A 17541-nucleotide genomic window follows, 5' to 3' on the forward strand; every position below is an offset into this window, starting at 1 on the left:
TATGAATTTTGAACTACAAAATAATTTGCAAATATTCATGGTTTTAACGAATTTTTGTCAATATTTGAACTATAAACGCTTATAAAAAATAATTGTGACCAACGATTTTTAATTTTTTTTAGCTACATTAAGAACAACTCATAAGGAACCTTGTATTAAATTTTAAAGTGTTTTTGGTCATCCGGCATTTTTTTACCGACACTTCAAAAAAAAATTCTCATAAATATCGAAAATTTCAGTGGTCTATAATTAACTTAAAAAAGTCTAAAATTTTTGAAAATTAAACTGTCTATAGATAACACTAACATAAACATTTGGTGAAATTTCAAATATTTACAGTGATTAGTTTTTGAATTACAACTATATAAAAAAATCGATTTGGTCGAAAACTGGTTTTGCGTAAAAATTCCCGTTTTCTGTCATTTTTTTGTTGTTTTTATCGATTTTTTTGAAAACTCTTGGAAAATGATTACTTTTGACCCTCTATAATGCATCAAGGATAATCACTTTTACATCAGAAACCACCCCCAAAGTTTGAAATTGAAGCATTATTTCGACTAGTTAAAAAAAAAAAACACACATCATTGTAAAATCAATACATTCATCACTTTTTTCAGAATCTAATATAATTGTAAAATTTAATGTATACGTAACAATAAAATAATTACCAAACCAAAAAAAAAAATAATACTATTTACTAGTATAACTATACTATATAGGTAGTAGAGTAAGTTGTAGAGGAAAGTTTGTTTTTTTGATTCCCTGGGCTCAACATCTACTTAATGAAAATACATTTTAAACAAAATTATATTTTTTTTAACTAACAATATTTACTATGGAGGGAGATATCAGTATAATCTACAAACTATGGCTTCAGATATGATAATTTGTATTTTGGAATATTATTTAATAACTAACTAGGGACATCTAAAATTTAGTTTAGGTTTTTATATTGGAAGGATATTTAATTAGGCTAAAGTCAGATTACATATTATTTTAAACTGCTAACTAAAAATACTTATAAATTGTATTTAATACCAATGTTAGAATTAAGATACCTGTCAACTGGACTAAATATTTTTGTGATTAAATATTAATATTGCATGAGCATTGACTATATATTTTAATTTTATAATATTTTTATTGTAGTTCATATAATTTATTAAGAATATAAGTTTGAAAAATAAATTTAAAAAAAACTCCAGGAACACTTATTTAATAGTGATCGCGTAGGTACCAATGTCAAATTATATACGCGAAAAAACCTGTCAAAGACAAGACGAAGTTTGTACGTCAACTTTAACCCAAATTCCATGGTACCTAGTATTTTATGAAATGCATACACAAACAAAACACTGACGACAATAACAAGAAAATAAAGTAAAAAAGATTTCAATATAGGTACCTATTGTGTCAGTCGTGTATTTCGTGTATGATAGACGGTAGACACACGAAGATTCGTTAAAACGACAATGTCTTTCTTTTATTTATTTTTCGATAGCTGTTACGTTGAGGAGCTTAAATCGAAAATTAGGATAGGAACCTATTTGCTGAATAAAAACATAAAATATAAATAATTTATAATACGATTACGTCTGAATAATTGTATAGAATGCCACAATTATTGTTTTATAAGATTTTTTTTATGTAATATTCACGGTATGTGGTTTCATTATTTAAACAATAAAAGTAATTTTTTCAAGATGGTAGTATGTATTTGTATTTTTTTTTAAGAAAAAAAAAATTGGTTAGAATTTTCTTTGCTGAGTGATATTTTACCATTGTAGTGTCAAGTGGCCAATGATGTGACATAATTATTAACGTATATTATCTGTTTTTTCGAGGGACTGTGCGTAGCCTACAACAAAGTTTTTCGAGTTTTATTTTTACAGTCAAATTTCGCAAAAAAAAAAAATTAAATTAATGCACGTAGCTCTTGAAATTATTACTGTTTATCAATCATGACCGCAAAACCGGAATAGGTCCCAAGTTACTCCAACTGAAAGTGAATTAATCAGTTCTGCTGAACTTCCACCATTTACATATTTCGCATCGACTGACCATCGATCGTGGTTGGCCTAATAATGACTATCATATTATACGAGTTATGACTAACAATAATAATTACATAACAAAATATCATATAGAAAGGACAGTTACGTAATAAGAGCTGTTGCAAACACATAAAAGGTCATCGTCACAGTGAAATTCATTATAATTTTAAAAACACACAAATCTAGCTATTACACTAGAAATACACAATAACATATTATTTTTATTTTACTATTCGCTATCCTATCATGCCATAAAAAATAATTATTATCATTGTATTGTATGGACACGTGAATGTGATTTCTCCCTTTTACATCCGGAAATGTTTAGAACATTTAATGAATTACTGATGTATTTTTTTCACCGGTCCTATACCCCTCCCCAAACAAAATTTTGATTTGTAGGTATTTGTGTGGTAAATAGGGCTGCTTCGGGACGTTGGATGTGGCAATGTGCATGGAAACGCAATTTAAGTGGATACCTAATGGATATTTATGGCCAGAGTTTTAGTGGCTATACGTATATATTATTCATTTGAGAAACGATTGGTGGGTGACCACCACTGCCTTGGTGCTTCTAGACCTGTCGGTTTTTTTTCGAATTCATTTAACAATCTATGCTCCATAGTTGTAGACAGTTTTGATTTCTGAAATCTTAAATGATTTTGTTACAAAATATTATAATGTTAATAAATCAATTTATTGTTTTGAATATTGTTTCAAAACCCCCTAATTTAATTACAATGAAATATAATATTATAACACTATAGACTATAGATCACATTAAAACTCAATGGTTTTTATTATAAAATATTTTAAACATTTTACAGAACATTTTAAATTCCAGGATAATCTTCTCTTAACAAAGAAAAATTAAAATCTAACCAGCATGACAATCGTATTCTACTTGACACTCTAAAAACATACAAGATAAGATTCTGTTTTGATACAATTAGAAACTATTGTTGAAAAATAGTAGTGTGGTTATGTCAACATTAAAAAGTTTAAAATAAATTCTGTTGACATTCTCTCAGACATGATTTGAAATATTATATACATTTTCGATGATAGTAGTCTGAAATATGATTTATATTTTTTAAACGTAAAAAAATATCTATTGGTCTTGGGGGCAGTAAAATATTACATGTATGTAGCTTTTATAAAGTGATTTATAATGCACATTGTTCAGTAAACTAATAAAAATAACACAAATTATAAATTCAGATGGTAAGTGTCATGCATAAGTACTGTATATTGTATTTCATAGTTCTTAAATCTTTTATAAAGAAGTTGCATGTTTTCTTTTGTAGATATATAGGGTATAATGTTTAATATATTCAGCCTACAGTGGCCCATAGAAAGTTCATCAACCAGAACGTTAAAAAGGAAAAATCTATAGTATAGTATTTTTTACATATTTTTAGTACCTAAGATTGACTCATATTACCTATGCATTTGTAACTTCCTAACTATTTATATAAATTAATTAAGTACTTACCTATCTAATATATTGATTACGTAGAGTTAAATTTAAGTAGATTCCATTGATACTAGCCAAATGATAGAATTTAATTTAGTATTTCAACGAGGGATAACGTTTGTACGAGTAATATTTTGTAAATTGATAATAATTCAATACAATAAAAACTTGGATTAAAATATAAACTTTAATATTATAATAGTTGCAGGTTTAAGATAAAACAGTGTTTTCCTTAAAGATTTGGATTAAAATTCTAGTTTATGCACAGTGCTATTTAACTAATATTAAACCGATATAGTTTAGTACCACATGTGTTGATAATTTAAAACTATTTTTAAAAACTCAACTTATTTTATTTTTTAGCTTTTAGAGTTTCAAAATTATTCATTTAATAACATTTCAGCAGAGCTGTGAATCATCTACCAAACTTTTAGAAAACGTGTACTCTTTTCCTGCCTAGGATATCTGTTCTCAAATTATATTTACTTTATTTTAGAGTGATTTGTAAGTGGTATCAAAAACTTAAAGCCTATTATCAGTTACAAATAAGAGTCAGATAATTTCCTATAGAGATTTTTATAGGTAGCTTTAGATTGATTGAATCGGATTTGTATGATACGTTATAAAAAAAATCGCAAGCACACCATTAAAATATAGCAGAATTATATTGTATAATTATTTAAATAAAAAAAAAAATATGAAAATAAGTATCATAAAAAGAAAATCAAATGGCGAAAAAATGAACCTAGTGGAATAAAGCTAAAAATAAAATAATTTTATTATTTATAAAGCTAAAAATAAAATAATTTTATTATTTAAAAAAAATGTTTTCACCAAAATTCTAAAAAAATTGAGTATACGCCATGTAAAAATTTCCTATTCTAAAGAACTGTAGGTTGTTATCTTCAAAGCCCCATACAGAGATATATTGGGACCTGAACAGCATCACGCAAGGTGTCTTTTTTTACTTAAAGTTTATTTCAGGATATTAAATCTAGGTACATACTTTAAAAAAAATAAATATGCTGATACCTTTTATAGTCTATATAGATTATAGTTTTTACACTAACCTGTAATAAAAGTGGCTTATTTTTTTTGTATAGACATATGAGACCCCCAAGAAGCCCAGAGGTTTTCAGGTCCTGGAACAGTTTTGACCCAAGGACCATCTTCTCTGAACGGGCCTGCATTTACAATAACCGGTCTACTTATACCGTCTAAATAATACCTCATTTACATATTTTATACAACGTATCCAAAAACTTAGAAAAGCTTTAATATTTCTGTTCGCATATTTGTAAATTTACATAAAATAGCAATTACAAAAAATAACGATTTACATATTTTATTAGGTTAAATATTTCATCACTTTCAGTTTATCATATTTTAGTTTATCAGTAATTTTTTTTTTTTTATTAACTGTTTTTAAGCATTTTGAACACCTTACATAGAGAGCCAAATAAAATGGTATGTGCTATAATTGTTACAGAATTATATGTCGAAAAGGAAATATACCCACTAGCAGCCATAATAATTATATACTTAATATTATAAAGTTGGAGAATTAAAAAAATTTGAATGCGCTCAGCTCAAGAACTACTAGTTCGAAATTAAAAATTTTTTTTTTTTTTTTGGACTTTCCTTTTATCCGAGGTAGGCTATATAATATTTTCAGAAAATTAAATTTAAAATTGTTTACACTGTTTTCTAAAAAAATTAAAATAAAAAACTATGCCTGGCCAAGAATAGAAGAATAAAAAATATCATAGTTTTAAAATAATTAGGCAATGATATAATATTGATACGACGTATTTTTATTTATATCATTTTTTTTTTATTTAAGTTGTTATCCACACTCAATTCGATTTAATCAGTACGTTATTTAATTTTGTAGTAATTTTCTATTGCAGGGTATTGTTTCACTGGTTCTTTCGATGCTTGTATTATGCCTAGAATTAAAATTCCACTTTCTCGATAGTCTGATTCATCAAAACGGTTGAGAATTTCGCACAAAAATCAAACAGCGGATTAAAATATATAAGCTTATATTGGCTAATCAACGAGTAATAATTGAACTAGACCAAACTAGGGAGTCAAGCGTTGAACGTTGCCGTCACCGATTATTCCAAAAAAATACACGATCAATAATAATACTTATTAAATTAGTAGAACTCGCAGGCCATACAATTTCTTAAATTTTATTTTTGCTAATGACTGTAACCTTGACTATTCTGTGCTAAATGATGTTTACATTAGTAAAATGGATAAAATATGCACAAATACCGAGCAAAAAAATGGAAGGCTAAAGCTCATGGACTATTTTTTAGTGGTGGAAAAGCATTTATATACCTAAAATTTCCAAACCAACATCAGTTCAGTCATTCACGGAATGTTTTGAACATGATTAGCCGGATATCAAACAAATAATAAAACACAACTTTTGACTCATATAGAGTTGGTGTTTTTAACGGGCAACGAAGTGCCATGACGATCACTTACTTATATTATACAAATCTAACAATTACCTAATTTCACATAGCTTGTTAAATTTTGCACAAATCGTTTTGTAATTGTTAAGATATTTTTAAAACTGATCATATATTAAATGATTAGGTCCATACTTAATTTTCTAATACAAAAATTTAAGAAATAAACATATTTTTATTTTAAATATAAAACGTCAAATATTTCATTCATAAACTTTATAAAAGGTAAATAGTTAAATTCTGACCATTAACACACATACACAGAGTATTGTCTTGGCGACGTATGTTTGCAACAATATAACATTTAACAATAATAAATTACATTTTATAATTGCTTAATTTCAACTTCTTTGGTGCTTAAAGGATTACGTTAAATGCTTATAATACGACATTTGACGTTTCATATTCATATGACGGTCGAATTAAAAATATTAAATATTTCATACATGGCGGGGTTTAAAAAAAAAACAATAATAATAATAATAATAACAATAACAATAATGAATTATTGAGGAATAATAAAAAAACAAAATAATGGTTAAGAGAAAATGACTCTATAATACTACCTCAGAGTTGGACGGATTGCGAATGATGTTCGTTCAAAAGTAGTTGTATTCAAACGCCTGAAGCGAGTCGACAGAACGTGGTAAAACAAAGTCCACTCCAGCCGTACAGCCTACGTCATTAAAGGTTTATTATAATAATGTGGGCATATGTATAAACACATTGATATATAGTAATACATATGGCCACGTTCCTGTTTAATAATACATACACTCAAATTTATAATAAATAATAGTAAATAAAAACACAAATAATATAAAACAAACAGTGATTTTTTCTTCGTGTACATCAGAAGAGATAACGGAAGCTTACACATTTACCAAAAACGAATTCAAATCCTTTTTGTAACTTATTTTTTATGTTACTATATATATTATACTATCCATATAATTTCTATCTATTTCCCCTAGATTTAATAAATCATAATACATCATCGAAAAAAAATATTTAATTTCACTTTGTTCAAAAATAATTATGACCGATAAACACATAAATTGTGAATGAAATATTATGAGGAACTGAAATCCATAGGGTAATATATTTATTTGTCACAATCATAAACGGTGGGTAAATTAAATAATGAATATTTAGTAAAATCCTAAAGGCTGTTCAGATATTTTAGGAAAAATTAAGAATAATTATTTATGAGTTCAATATTGCAGCTGGTGTTACATAGATTCAATTTTAGATTCTGAGTGTAGCAAGAAATGTATTGATTTTACCATGATGTGTGTTTTTTTTTTGTGTCTGTCATCACGTTTTAAGGCATTAAAAGTGCTTTCATTTTTGACTTCAGTAGCTCGTTTGATCAGAAAGTGAATCTAGTTGGTACTTTGGGGGGGGGGGGGGGGGGGGTCAAAAGTAAAAAATGATCAATATTTTTTCTAAATAATCGAGATTAACAAATTAAATATTAAGGGAAAAACGGAAAATTTTACGCACAATCAGTTTTCGACAAAATCGATTTTGGTTTTTGATGTAACTTTAAAACAAATGACTATAATAGATACAAGCAATTTTCACCGAATGATTGTGTAATTAAATTCTATCCACCATGTAATTTTCAAACAATTTTGACTTAAGTTGAACTATTTATAGGCATATGACATTTTTGACCATTATTAGTTTTTTTTTAAATTAATATCGATAAAAATGTATTTGTTGGGTATAATAGTTTGAAAATTTAATAAAACTCTCCTAACATACTGTTACAATAGCAATTGAAAAATAAAATCAATTCATAGTCGCAATTTTTTTTTATAAGCATTCAAAGTATTAACAAAATACTTAGAAATCACAAAATTTTGCAAATTTTTTAAGCTAGAAATTCATAAAAAATTGTCCTTTTAAATCTAAGATTTGAAAATTTTTAATAATCTATAATAAATCCTAGACAGATAAACCTTCCCCGTTCAGAATCATTTTTCGTATACAATGATATAATATCGTCGGATTCAAATTTAATTCCATCCATTACAGTAACCCTCTTGTAACCTACTGTACATCAGAGTGATAATCACTTTCCCGCTTTTTTTCATTTAATATGTGGGTTGTCAAGCGTATCATATTCTTGATGTTTAAATTATAATCACACCCAAATGCACATAATTTATAAATATATTAGTATTGATAAATAATATGTGGACATGACGTAGTGTCCACTAAGACTGAAAACACTGTGTATTAACCATTAGTATATTAGTGGCAGCTCATGATAAGCAACTAACATTTGTTAACAATTATTTAATACAATATTTAATATAAACTATACATAATATTGTTTATATTTTTATGAATGAGCACTTTTTCATTAAAAACCCACGAACCGTCACTGAAGTAGTGCCTATATAATATCCTACTTAGATGTATTCAAATTTGCGTGTATATATTTGATTATTGAAATGGAATGTTCTTATACAATGTTTTGCTATTTAGAGCATTTTATTATATTATATTATGGACACACTTGGATTTATTTTATAATCTATTTTTAATAAAACTCGATCACCTCTTGTACATTTTTACATCATCTAGTTTTACAGTCCAGCACTAGTATATATTACTATATAATAGTTGTTAGCCATTATTAGTTTAATAAATAAATTCGTTGGTAAACAGTAAGAATATTCATTAGAATATATTATAATATTATATTACATTAAAATTAAACTCCATTTCTATCGCACATAAAAATATGCACGACGAGCGTACATAATTTAAACCGTATTATTGTGTAAGAGACTTATCAACAACCATTAAGTACGATTTAATCACATCACAAGACCGTTGCTTTTGCATGCAAAAAAAATGATATTATCAACCACACTCAGTATTTTTTACATCAATATTTAAACGTCCACTGCACACACTTAATTATGTAGTTTAAAATAATTATTTCGTGATAAACATTCGGCACAAGGCTAATTAAAAAAAACCATCACATAATATTATAATGTAGTTATTTCAGATTTCCGACAACACATCCATAATTGTCGTTTCACTGTAGTAAACGACGGTTAATATCATGGATGTACCTTATGTTCAGGCTCGTCGTCGTTAATTAAAGCCATTAGTTTTAGGAAAGCTTCCGAATAAATGTGAATTCAAGAGAACGACGCGTATTTGAATGGTCTGCAGAAGGTGGCGCGCGTTGACGGTGAAGTGGTAGAATCAAACAGTTTTCGTGCTGGGTTTTCAGTCACGTTTCACTTTCGCATAATGTTTAAGTTCGTATCTAACTTGTTTTGCAAAAAATAATTTCCCATACCTACCCTGAATATAGTGAAAATATACTTTCAGAAATTTAAAATGTAGGTACATCATTGAAACACTAAACACGGTATGCGAGCGTGGTCGCTGTTTAACTTAGTCCACACGAACGTAAAACCGTTCTCCGTCATCATCTTGTTCGAATAATATAAAACCAAATATCACCTTCTTGTAACGAAAATCTCATCACCGAAACCACATTGCAGCGAATTAAAACATAATATCGATATTGGGTCTATCTATTGATACAGTTGTAGACATTGTAGTAATACGCCGTCGTTGGCGAATCCGTTATTGGACTGCATTTAGATATTAATAATATAATAATATCATATTATTATAAATGTATGGTAAGTGTATAGGCCATAGAGTATCATCACAGATTAAAATATTAAGTAATCGACAGAAAGGCCATACCCAAAGGCTATGCTATGTGATAATTTTGACGTACGGAAAAAGTAGACCGTTAGTGTGATTATATAAAATACTAATTATTTTTAAAAATTGTAAATTGTTTGTATATCTTAAAACACTCATAACTCGTATTAAAATTAAAATATAATAAAAAGTCCAAATGATAACCTAGATAATGATGTCATATAAGAGGTATATATAGTTAGGTTAGGTCTATATAGGTTTATAAGAGGTCAATTCATTCTAAATTTTAAACTAATGGAGCCAAATGTGAACTGCTGAGCGTAAAACACATGCGGTTGTGGCATCCTCTTAACATGTGACTACCACTTAGTATAGTTATTATTATGATGGGTATACATTGGTCATGTTTTATATACAACGACCATGGTTTTGTAATTCTATATTAAAAAAATATATCCAAGTACCATGTAATATATATATATATATATAATTAGATATAGATGTTAAAAAAATGAGTAGGATGTTATAGTTACGAAATAAGTACAACACAAGGACATATATAAAAAATATTTAATAGTATACCAAACGATTTTTTTATTTTAATCAAGTAATATGTTTTCGTTGTCATTTTGTTATAGATGTACAAAAGGATGGACCGGAGCCAGAGTTTTTGAATCCCATGGAAAATGTCACCGTCGCATTGGGTCGGGAAGCAATTTTGGTGTGTTCGGTGAAAAACATAGGAGAACACAAAGTAAGTTGAAAAAAAAACAATTTTGTTGCTAATAAGTTATTAGTTAATAGGTACTATCCACATAAAATTGATAAATAAATGTTAAGTAAACAATTATTATTATTCCATGCTTCACTTTCAAGCATAAAACTTAGGGATTACTAAACGAAATCTAATTTGTTTATTTTCCACATCCTTAAAAAGATATCTATACATACATATTATATATATATAAAGTATATTTATATTATATAATATGTATATTTTATATTTATATAGAATTATAGAAATACCGAAATATTTATATTGCGTATATTATGTACACAATTTAGGAATATCTAGCTAAGAAATTATATTTACTTGTTGTGGTTGATTATTACGAAAAAAGAATAGTTTTTGGAGCTTTATTTTTATGGTAATACGTGCTTTTATAACATAATAACATGTGATATATAGAGTACAACCAACGTTAAATTATAATATTTTTATATGCACTTTGGATGTACACATTATGGTTTTGAATTTATTTTCATGGAAATAATAAACACATTTTTCCATATTTGGTATAGTTGTGATTTTAAACCCTTATGTAGGTATTAGTTAATAATATAGATCTTCCATGCCCCAAGTCAATGATAACTATAATATTACAAAAACAAAATTAATATCTTTATGTTTTCCTATTTAACGCTGTGTTAAAAAATTTGATTTTTAGAATTGTGGAACTAATCATTTTTAAGTAATTTCATAGAAAACAGAATAAAATTTAGTAGAACTATGGTATATTTTAATCAATGTATATAATATCTATAAATTCCATTATTATAAAATTTATTTTTCTTCATATCACAGATTTTTGATCACATTATTTATATTTTGATTATTACTCATACAAGTCGTATAGATCTGCAAGCTACTATTATAGCTGTAATAATTATGATAAGACATTTAATCTAGTAAAATATCACTTTTTAATTTAATATCAGCGGTTGTTGGACGTTTGGGAATTATGGGTCATAAACTGTCCAATTCGTTATATAAAACCTCCTCATTTATCTTATTTTCTCATCCACATTTATTTCCCTAGAGATTTTTTGTATAATTAAATATTCATACAGACTTGCAATAAAATTCTAAATAGAAAATAAATTACTACGTAATTATTATTATTATTATTAATATTATTACCTAAAAGATAAAAATAATTATCAAATAACCATAAATATATTTATTTCATCGGTTATTTCTCTCACTTTTTAATTAAATCTTGTTTCTAATTCTTAGGAGTCACACCTTTAAAAATATAATTAACAGTTCACAAATATTTATCGGGTAAAAAATATAATGTTTATAATTTAATGTGAATGTAATGAATCAAAAGAATGACTCAAACAGCGAATGAGTATACTCAGTTCTCTTATAGTCATATATTATATATAAAAGAAAAAAAGAAAATTGAAATTAAAAGATATATACTTATGCAAACATTTTTATGACGATATTTGGTCTACGGTAGTTTGGAATCATTCATATTATGTAGTTTAGTATTGAAATTCGATAAATAAATTTTTCATAATTACAAGACATAATTGTGAGAGTGGTAATATTCTGGGTTGACGGCGCCTTGTACTGTTGGACTATTCGGATGTTTACGGTCTTATAGCAATAGTGTGTTCTTCACCGTCATCGAACCTTATATCGGTCACGATGATGGGTGTAGAGAACAGAAAGGAGAAAAGTAGTCGTTGAGTGTTTAGAATAAAATAACAATAACACCCCGAGTGGTGCTTGTAATATTATGCGGACAGTTGGTTGACTCTGTGAAGTTTCAAGACACGTGTTGAACGTTATTTATTTGTTTTTTTTTTTATTGATATACATATTATTATTATTATATCGCCAGAAAGTCACATACATAAGAGAAGGGGTTTTTTTCGTGGACCGTTCGTGCTCAGAATATCTTTTTCCACATTTCTACCCATTGAAAAACGCACGTCTAATAATAATAACAATACTTATATATAACTTCATATTTATTTGATATTTTATCGCGTATATATAACGACATCCGTAATCCGACGGTCAACCGTTGTGTCATGATGCAAAACTGTTGTTTTTTTATTCTAAGCATTATCACGCACACGACGTTTTAATGGTAAACAATGGAATTCGGTACTGGATTAAAATAATTAAGAGAAAAAATAATAATACATTAATATAAATAATAATAAACGCTTGTTGGAGCGTTTTGTGAGTTCATTTAATAAAAAATACGCCGAGTCCGATGCTCACTGCTCACGCTCTTACAGTGACGTTTAAATGTTTAATTATAAATTTATGTGTTTCCTTCGTTTAAAGATGATATTACTAGAATGACTAATAATTTAGTAAGATTTTCTGAGTTCGTCATGAATAAAACGTCATAAAAACGCCTTAAAAAAAAAAAAATTCTAGCAGTGAGTTATCAATGTCTTAAAATTCCTTTATGAGTATGACGTAGCCATGTTAGATACTACAAAATAAGTATACCCAATATATTATAATTTTTTTGATTTGTGTCCGTTGTATACATTTAACATTTAAATGTTTCATCAAAATTTTGAAACGTACGGGAATTAATAATATGCATAACTATGCATAAATAGTCGAAATAATGCTTCAATTTCAAACTTTGGGGGTGATTTCCGATGTAAAAGTGAATATCCTTGGTGAATTATAGAGGTCAAAAGTAAACATTTTCAACAGTTTTCAAAAAAATCGAGAAAAACAAAAAAAAAAATGACAGAAAAACGGGAATTTTTACGCAAAACCAGTTTTTGACCAAATCGATATTTTTATATGGTTTTAATAATTAAAAAACTAATCACTGTAAATACTTTAAAATTTCAGCAAATGTTAATGTTAGTGATATCTATATACAGTTTAATTTTCAAAAATTTTCGACTTTTTTCGAGTTATTTATAGACCATTGAAATTTTAAATTTGTTTGAGAATTTTTTTTTGAAGTGCTGGTAAAAAAATTTTGGACGACCAAAAAAACTTGAAAATTTAATACAAGGTTCCTTATAAGTTTTTCTTATTGTAGCTAAAAAAAATTAAAAATGGTTAGTAACAATTTTTTTGAAAATTTAATACAAAGTTCCTCATAAGTTATTCTTATAGTGATTAAAAAATTATAAGAATACATAGGCACAATTTTTTTTTATAAGCGTTTATAGTTCAAATTTTTACGAAATCTGTCGAAAACGCGAAAATTTGCAAGTAATTTTGAAGTTGAAAAATCATAAAATTGTTTGTGTTTATAACTAAGGATTAAAAATACAACACTAAGTTTTCCATCCGTTTTCCTTCAAGTAGCTATAGATAAAACTGGAAGCATCATTATAGGAAAAATTTTAAGTGCGTTTGATTTTTAAATTTTTACGAAATCGCGTAACGATAACGATTTATCCTCAAACCAGGTGTTTGTATATCTATGATAATATAAGGTAATATGAATAATGATAACTACATCCAATGTTTTTGGAAAAATTGATTAACCATGCCTTATGAAAAATTCGTCATAATTGAAAAATAATTTATTTGTTTCAAAATAGAATATATTATGACAATATTTAAATGTTAAATCTAATATATCCTAGACTGACAAATCATCTCCGTAAAGAATCGTTTTTCGTATACAATGATACCTATCATTGCATTCAAATTTAATCCCATCCATTACAGTAACCTACTGTACAGGAGAGCGACATCCACGACTTACACGCTTTTTTTTTTTTGGTAAATTCTAAGAATATTTAGATTAATGTTTATGTACAAATTAAATTAATTAATATCTGCAAGTGTTAGTGTTATGATAATAGTGTTCACATTAGGATTTAAACTGTAATTAATTGTTTATTAATTAGTAGGTAAATTAATTATATTCTTATATTATATTTTAAATGGATAACATTATTTATATTCAAAAATAATTCATATATAAACTAAATATCATAAATAATACTAAAAACTACATGTTTTCAAATATTTTAATATTTAGTGCACTTTAAAAAGTTATCTTTTAACCAGATGTGGTTGAAAATACAACAATTATATTTTGCTGACAGAAAACAAAATTCCATAAGTTTCTAGAAAAAAAAAAAAGCTGTTAAAATGAAATGACAATATATCTAACATCAGTCGATAGTATGAGAAAATCAAAAATTGATAACCATCAAGAGAATACTGCTGAGTTGTGGCAAAAATCAGATACTGACATACTGACAAATTCACAATCACTACCTATACGATTATTTTCAAGGACCAACGATGGTGATATTTTCATTGAAATGTTCAAACAGAGTATTTAAATTTAAAACATTCACAAAAAAAAACCTTATTTCGATTATTATATTGGCAATATTAAACTAGTACATTTTGAAAATGTACTCTAATTATCTCACTTAAGAAAATTTAAATGATATTTAAATACCATATCATAATACAACCTGTTACACATTTCAGCCGCAATCGGTTTCTAATTCCCAGGAAAAACTATGTGGGTAATATAAAGTTTGATTTGATTCTATCAGGTACATAGAATTGACTATTGTTTGACAAAGCATAAAATTCTTAAATTAACTATGTAACTGGAAATAGCATTTAATTAACCATACAATACATTTCATATTTGAATTTTAAAGTAATTCCAACACCATAATAGCATATTATTTTTTAATTATTTACAAATTAAGATTTGGCCTTGGATCTTCATAAAATCAACTTTTAACACAAAAGACCGTAAATTGTAATTTTATTGTAACAAGATTCATTATACGTAGTGGATAGGATAACAGGATTTAGTAGCATATAAAACATTTTATATGGTGACTTCAAAGTCCATATTAATATATTATTTATTATTTATACAGTTTCATTATGTCACCTTATTTCATCAATTTGTTAAAACCTTTTTTTGCTTGTAATCATAATTTATATAATATAATTATATACATTTTATATCACCTTAGTCAATATGTCTAAATAATAATATAATAATGTCATAATATTATTTTATGTATAATTGCAAATTACAATTTGTAGTCAGAAAACCAAATATCACGAGGTTAATTGCAATTTTAAAACTTAAAAATCTAAACCATATCGTCATTATAATAATACAAATTATGTTTTATGCATTTTTTTAGCTGTATTTTTACTATATTACCCAAGTCCATTAAAGAATAGCATTTTTATAAAACGCTTGAGTTTGTGTTAGGCCATTTTCCAAACAACTATGTGATTTTACCGTGCAGATATTGTGTACAAATGTTTAAAATACATCACGTTTCCTGATCATTTTCACTTACTTTTATCAGCAAACAAAGAGGTATAAATTCTGAAACAGAAAAAAGTCTGTCCTGTAAGGCCATTGTGCAGATTCATACACGTTTTGAATACAAAATCCGATTGGCAGAAGTTCCGTATAGGTAGGAACGAAGGATAAAGTCATTTTTGTACCAAATAACACTGCAACTATCTATTGTTAAATTACATACAACGTATACCTAGATATATAAAATAGTTTTAGATTTTTATTTTTAGTAAATTATTGAAGATAAAACATATTGTATATATTTAAATTGATATGTTTTTCTAAAGATGAATTTGATTTAAATATCAATACATAAATAATTTTTAAAAAACAGTAAGACTTTAAATTTATGAAAACAATGTAAGATATGTGATAATATACAGTAAAAAAAACTATTTTATTAATATTCAAATAAAATTACAATAATCTAAGACATCGTATTTATTAATTATAAATAAATAATAATATGCCTAATTGATTTTATCACCAAAAAAATTACACACAATATAATATACATCTTAAATTATACTTTATTTAAAAAAAAATATATTTACAATCTATACGAGACAAAGGTATAATGAGTAAGTTTGGCGACATGCATAATTTAACATAATAAATATACATCTTCAAACAATTATTTTATACTTTCATGACATTTTTTTTTAATTGCTATAAATTATTAAATGTTATGCTACATTATTACGTTATCCATACCTATCAATTTCCTATAGTAAATATTTATAATTATTTATCGTATAATTAATTATATTTTACGTTTATTTATATATGCATATATTTCTCAACACTTTTTGTTAATTTTAAAGCCTTGATAATTTGACATTGACTCTTGATTTTGTTATTAAATTAAAACAATAGGTTGTTTTTATTATTAATCATTTTATACCTAATTTAAAATAAATCTAATCAGCATACAAGTTAATATATTGTTTAGTGATTAATATTTAATACATATTGCCTTTGCCATTTATAATGTAAGTATATTATTTATTATTATTTACATATTATACACTCGAGAGCTGTAATTTATAAGCTACCTCACTCATAAACTGACAATTTTATTTTTTATTTCATCAACTTCATCGCACTTATTTATTCAACAATATCATTATACAGTTGTTTAATTCAGAAAGATTAAATGTGATAGCGTAACAGTTGAATTATACAGGTGTAAAAGAAAAGTCTGACCAAAAAAAAAATATATATATATATTTAAACATATAAAATAAAAAAATTGTACTTAATAAACATATGAAAAAAATGTTAAATATTATAGTTAAGTAAATAATTTAAGAAATATACTCATGTAAGCAAATTCTCAAAAATCATATCTTCAAAAAAGTTACTACACGTTCCAAATTAATTTAACTAAAAAAATATTGAATTTAAAAAAAATCTAAAAAGTAAACCACTTGACGTAGATAAATCTTTTTAAAATAAAAATTGTTCTTATAATCAGATTCAAAAATAGGCTATTTTGAATTTATCTAAACATTTTTCTATTAAATTAATTTTTTTTTATTTTCAATACCTACTAAAAAATGAATATAAGAAAATTATTTTACATGTAGCACTTGAGTTATTTAATGTACAAAAAAATTAATTTGAACAAAAGTTATTCAAAAAGTCAGTTCTAACTGTTACACCTTGTATACTATTTAACGACTAATACAGTATTTGAATTGACGATTACAATATTGCGACCG

At 26.1% G+C, this 17541-nt stretch overlaps 1 protein-coding gene across 5 annotated transcripts in view; it reads left to right on the forward strand.

Annotated features, from left to right (window-relative positions):
• Positions 1 to 17541, forward strand: part of LOC107167252 (neurotrimin-like) — a 227858-nt gene that overhangs the window by 139446 nt on the left and 70871 nt on the right. For 4 of the 5 annotated variants that reach the window (XM_089227447.1, XM_089227446.1, XM_089227445.1 and 1 more), the window contains one exon: positions 10367 to 10482. In XM_089227447.1, coding sequence (XP_089083573.1) covers positions 10367 to 10482 — 116 coding nt within the window. Of the gene's footprint in view, positions 1 to 10092; positions 10196 to 10366; positions 10483 to 17541 lie in introns of those variants that run through there. The other variant, XM_089227449.1, reaches the window with a different exon arrangement.

Source organism: Diuraphis noxia, unplaced genomic scaffold (genome assembly GCF_037042655.1).
Source record: "Diuraphis noxia isolate RWA-SAM2 unplaced genomic scaffold, SU_Dnox_SAM2 contig0004, whole genome shotgun sequence".
In the NCBI taxonomy this organism is placed as follows: domain Eukaryota; kingdom Metazoa; phylum Arthropoda; class Insecta; order Hemiptera; family Aphididae; genus Diuraphis; species Diuraphis noxia.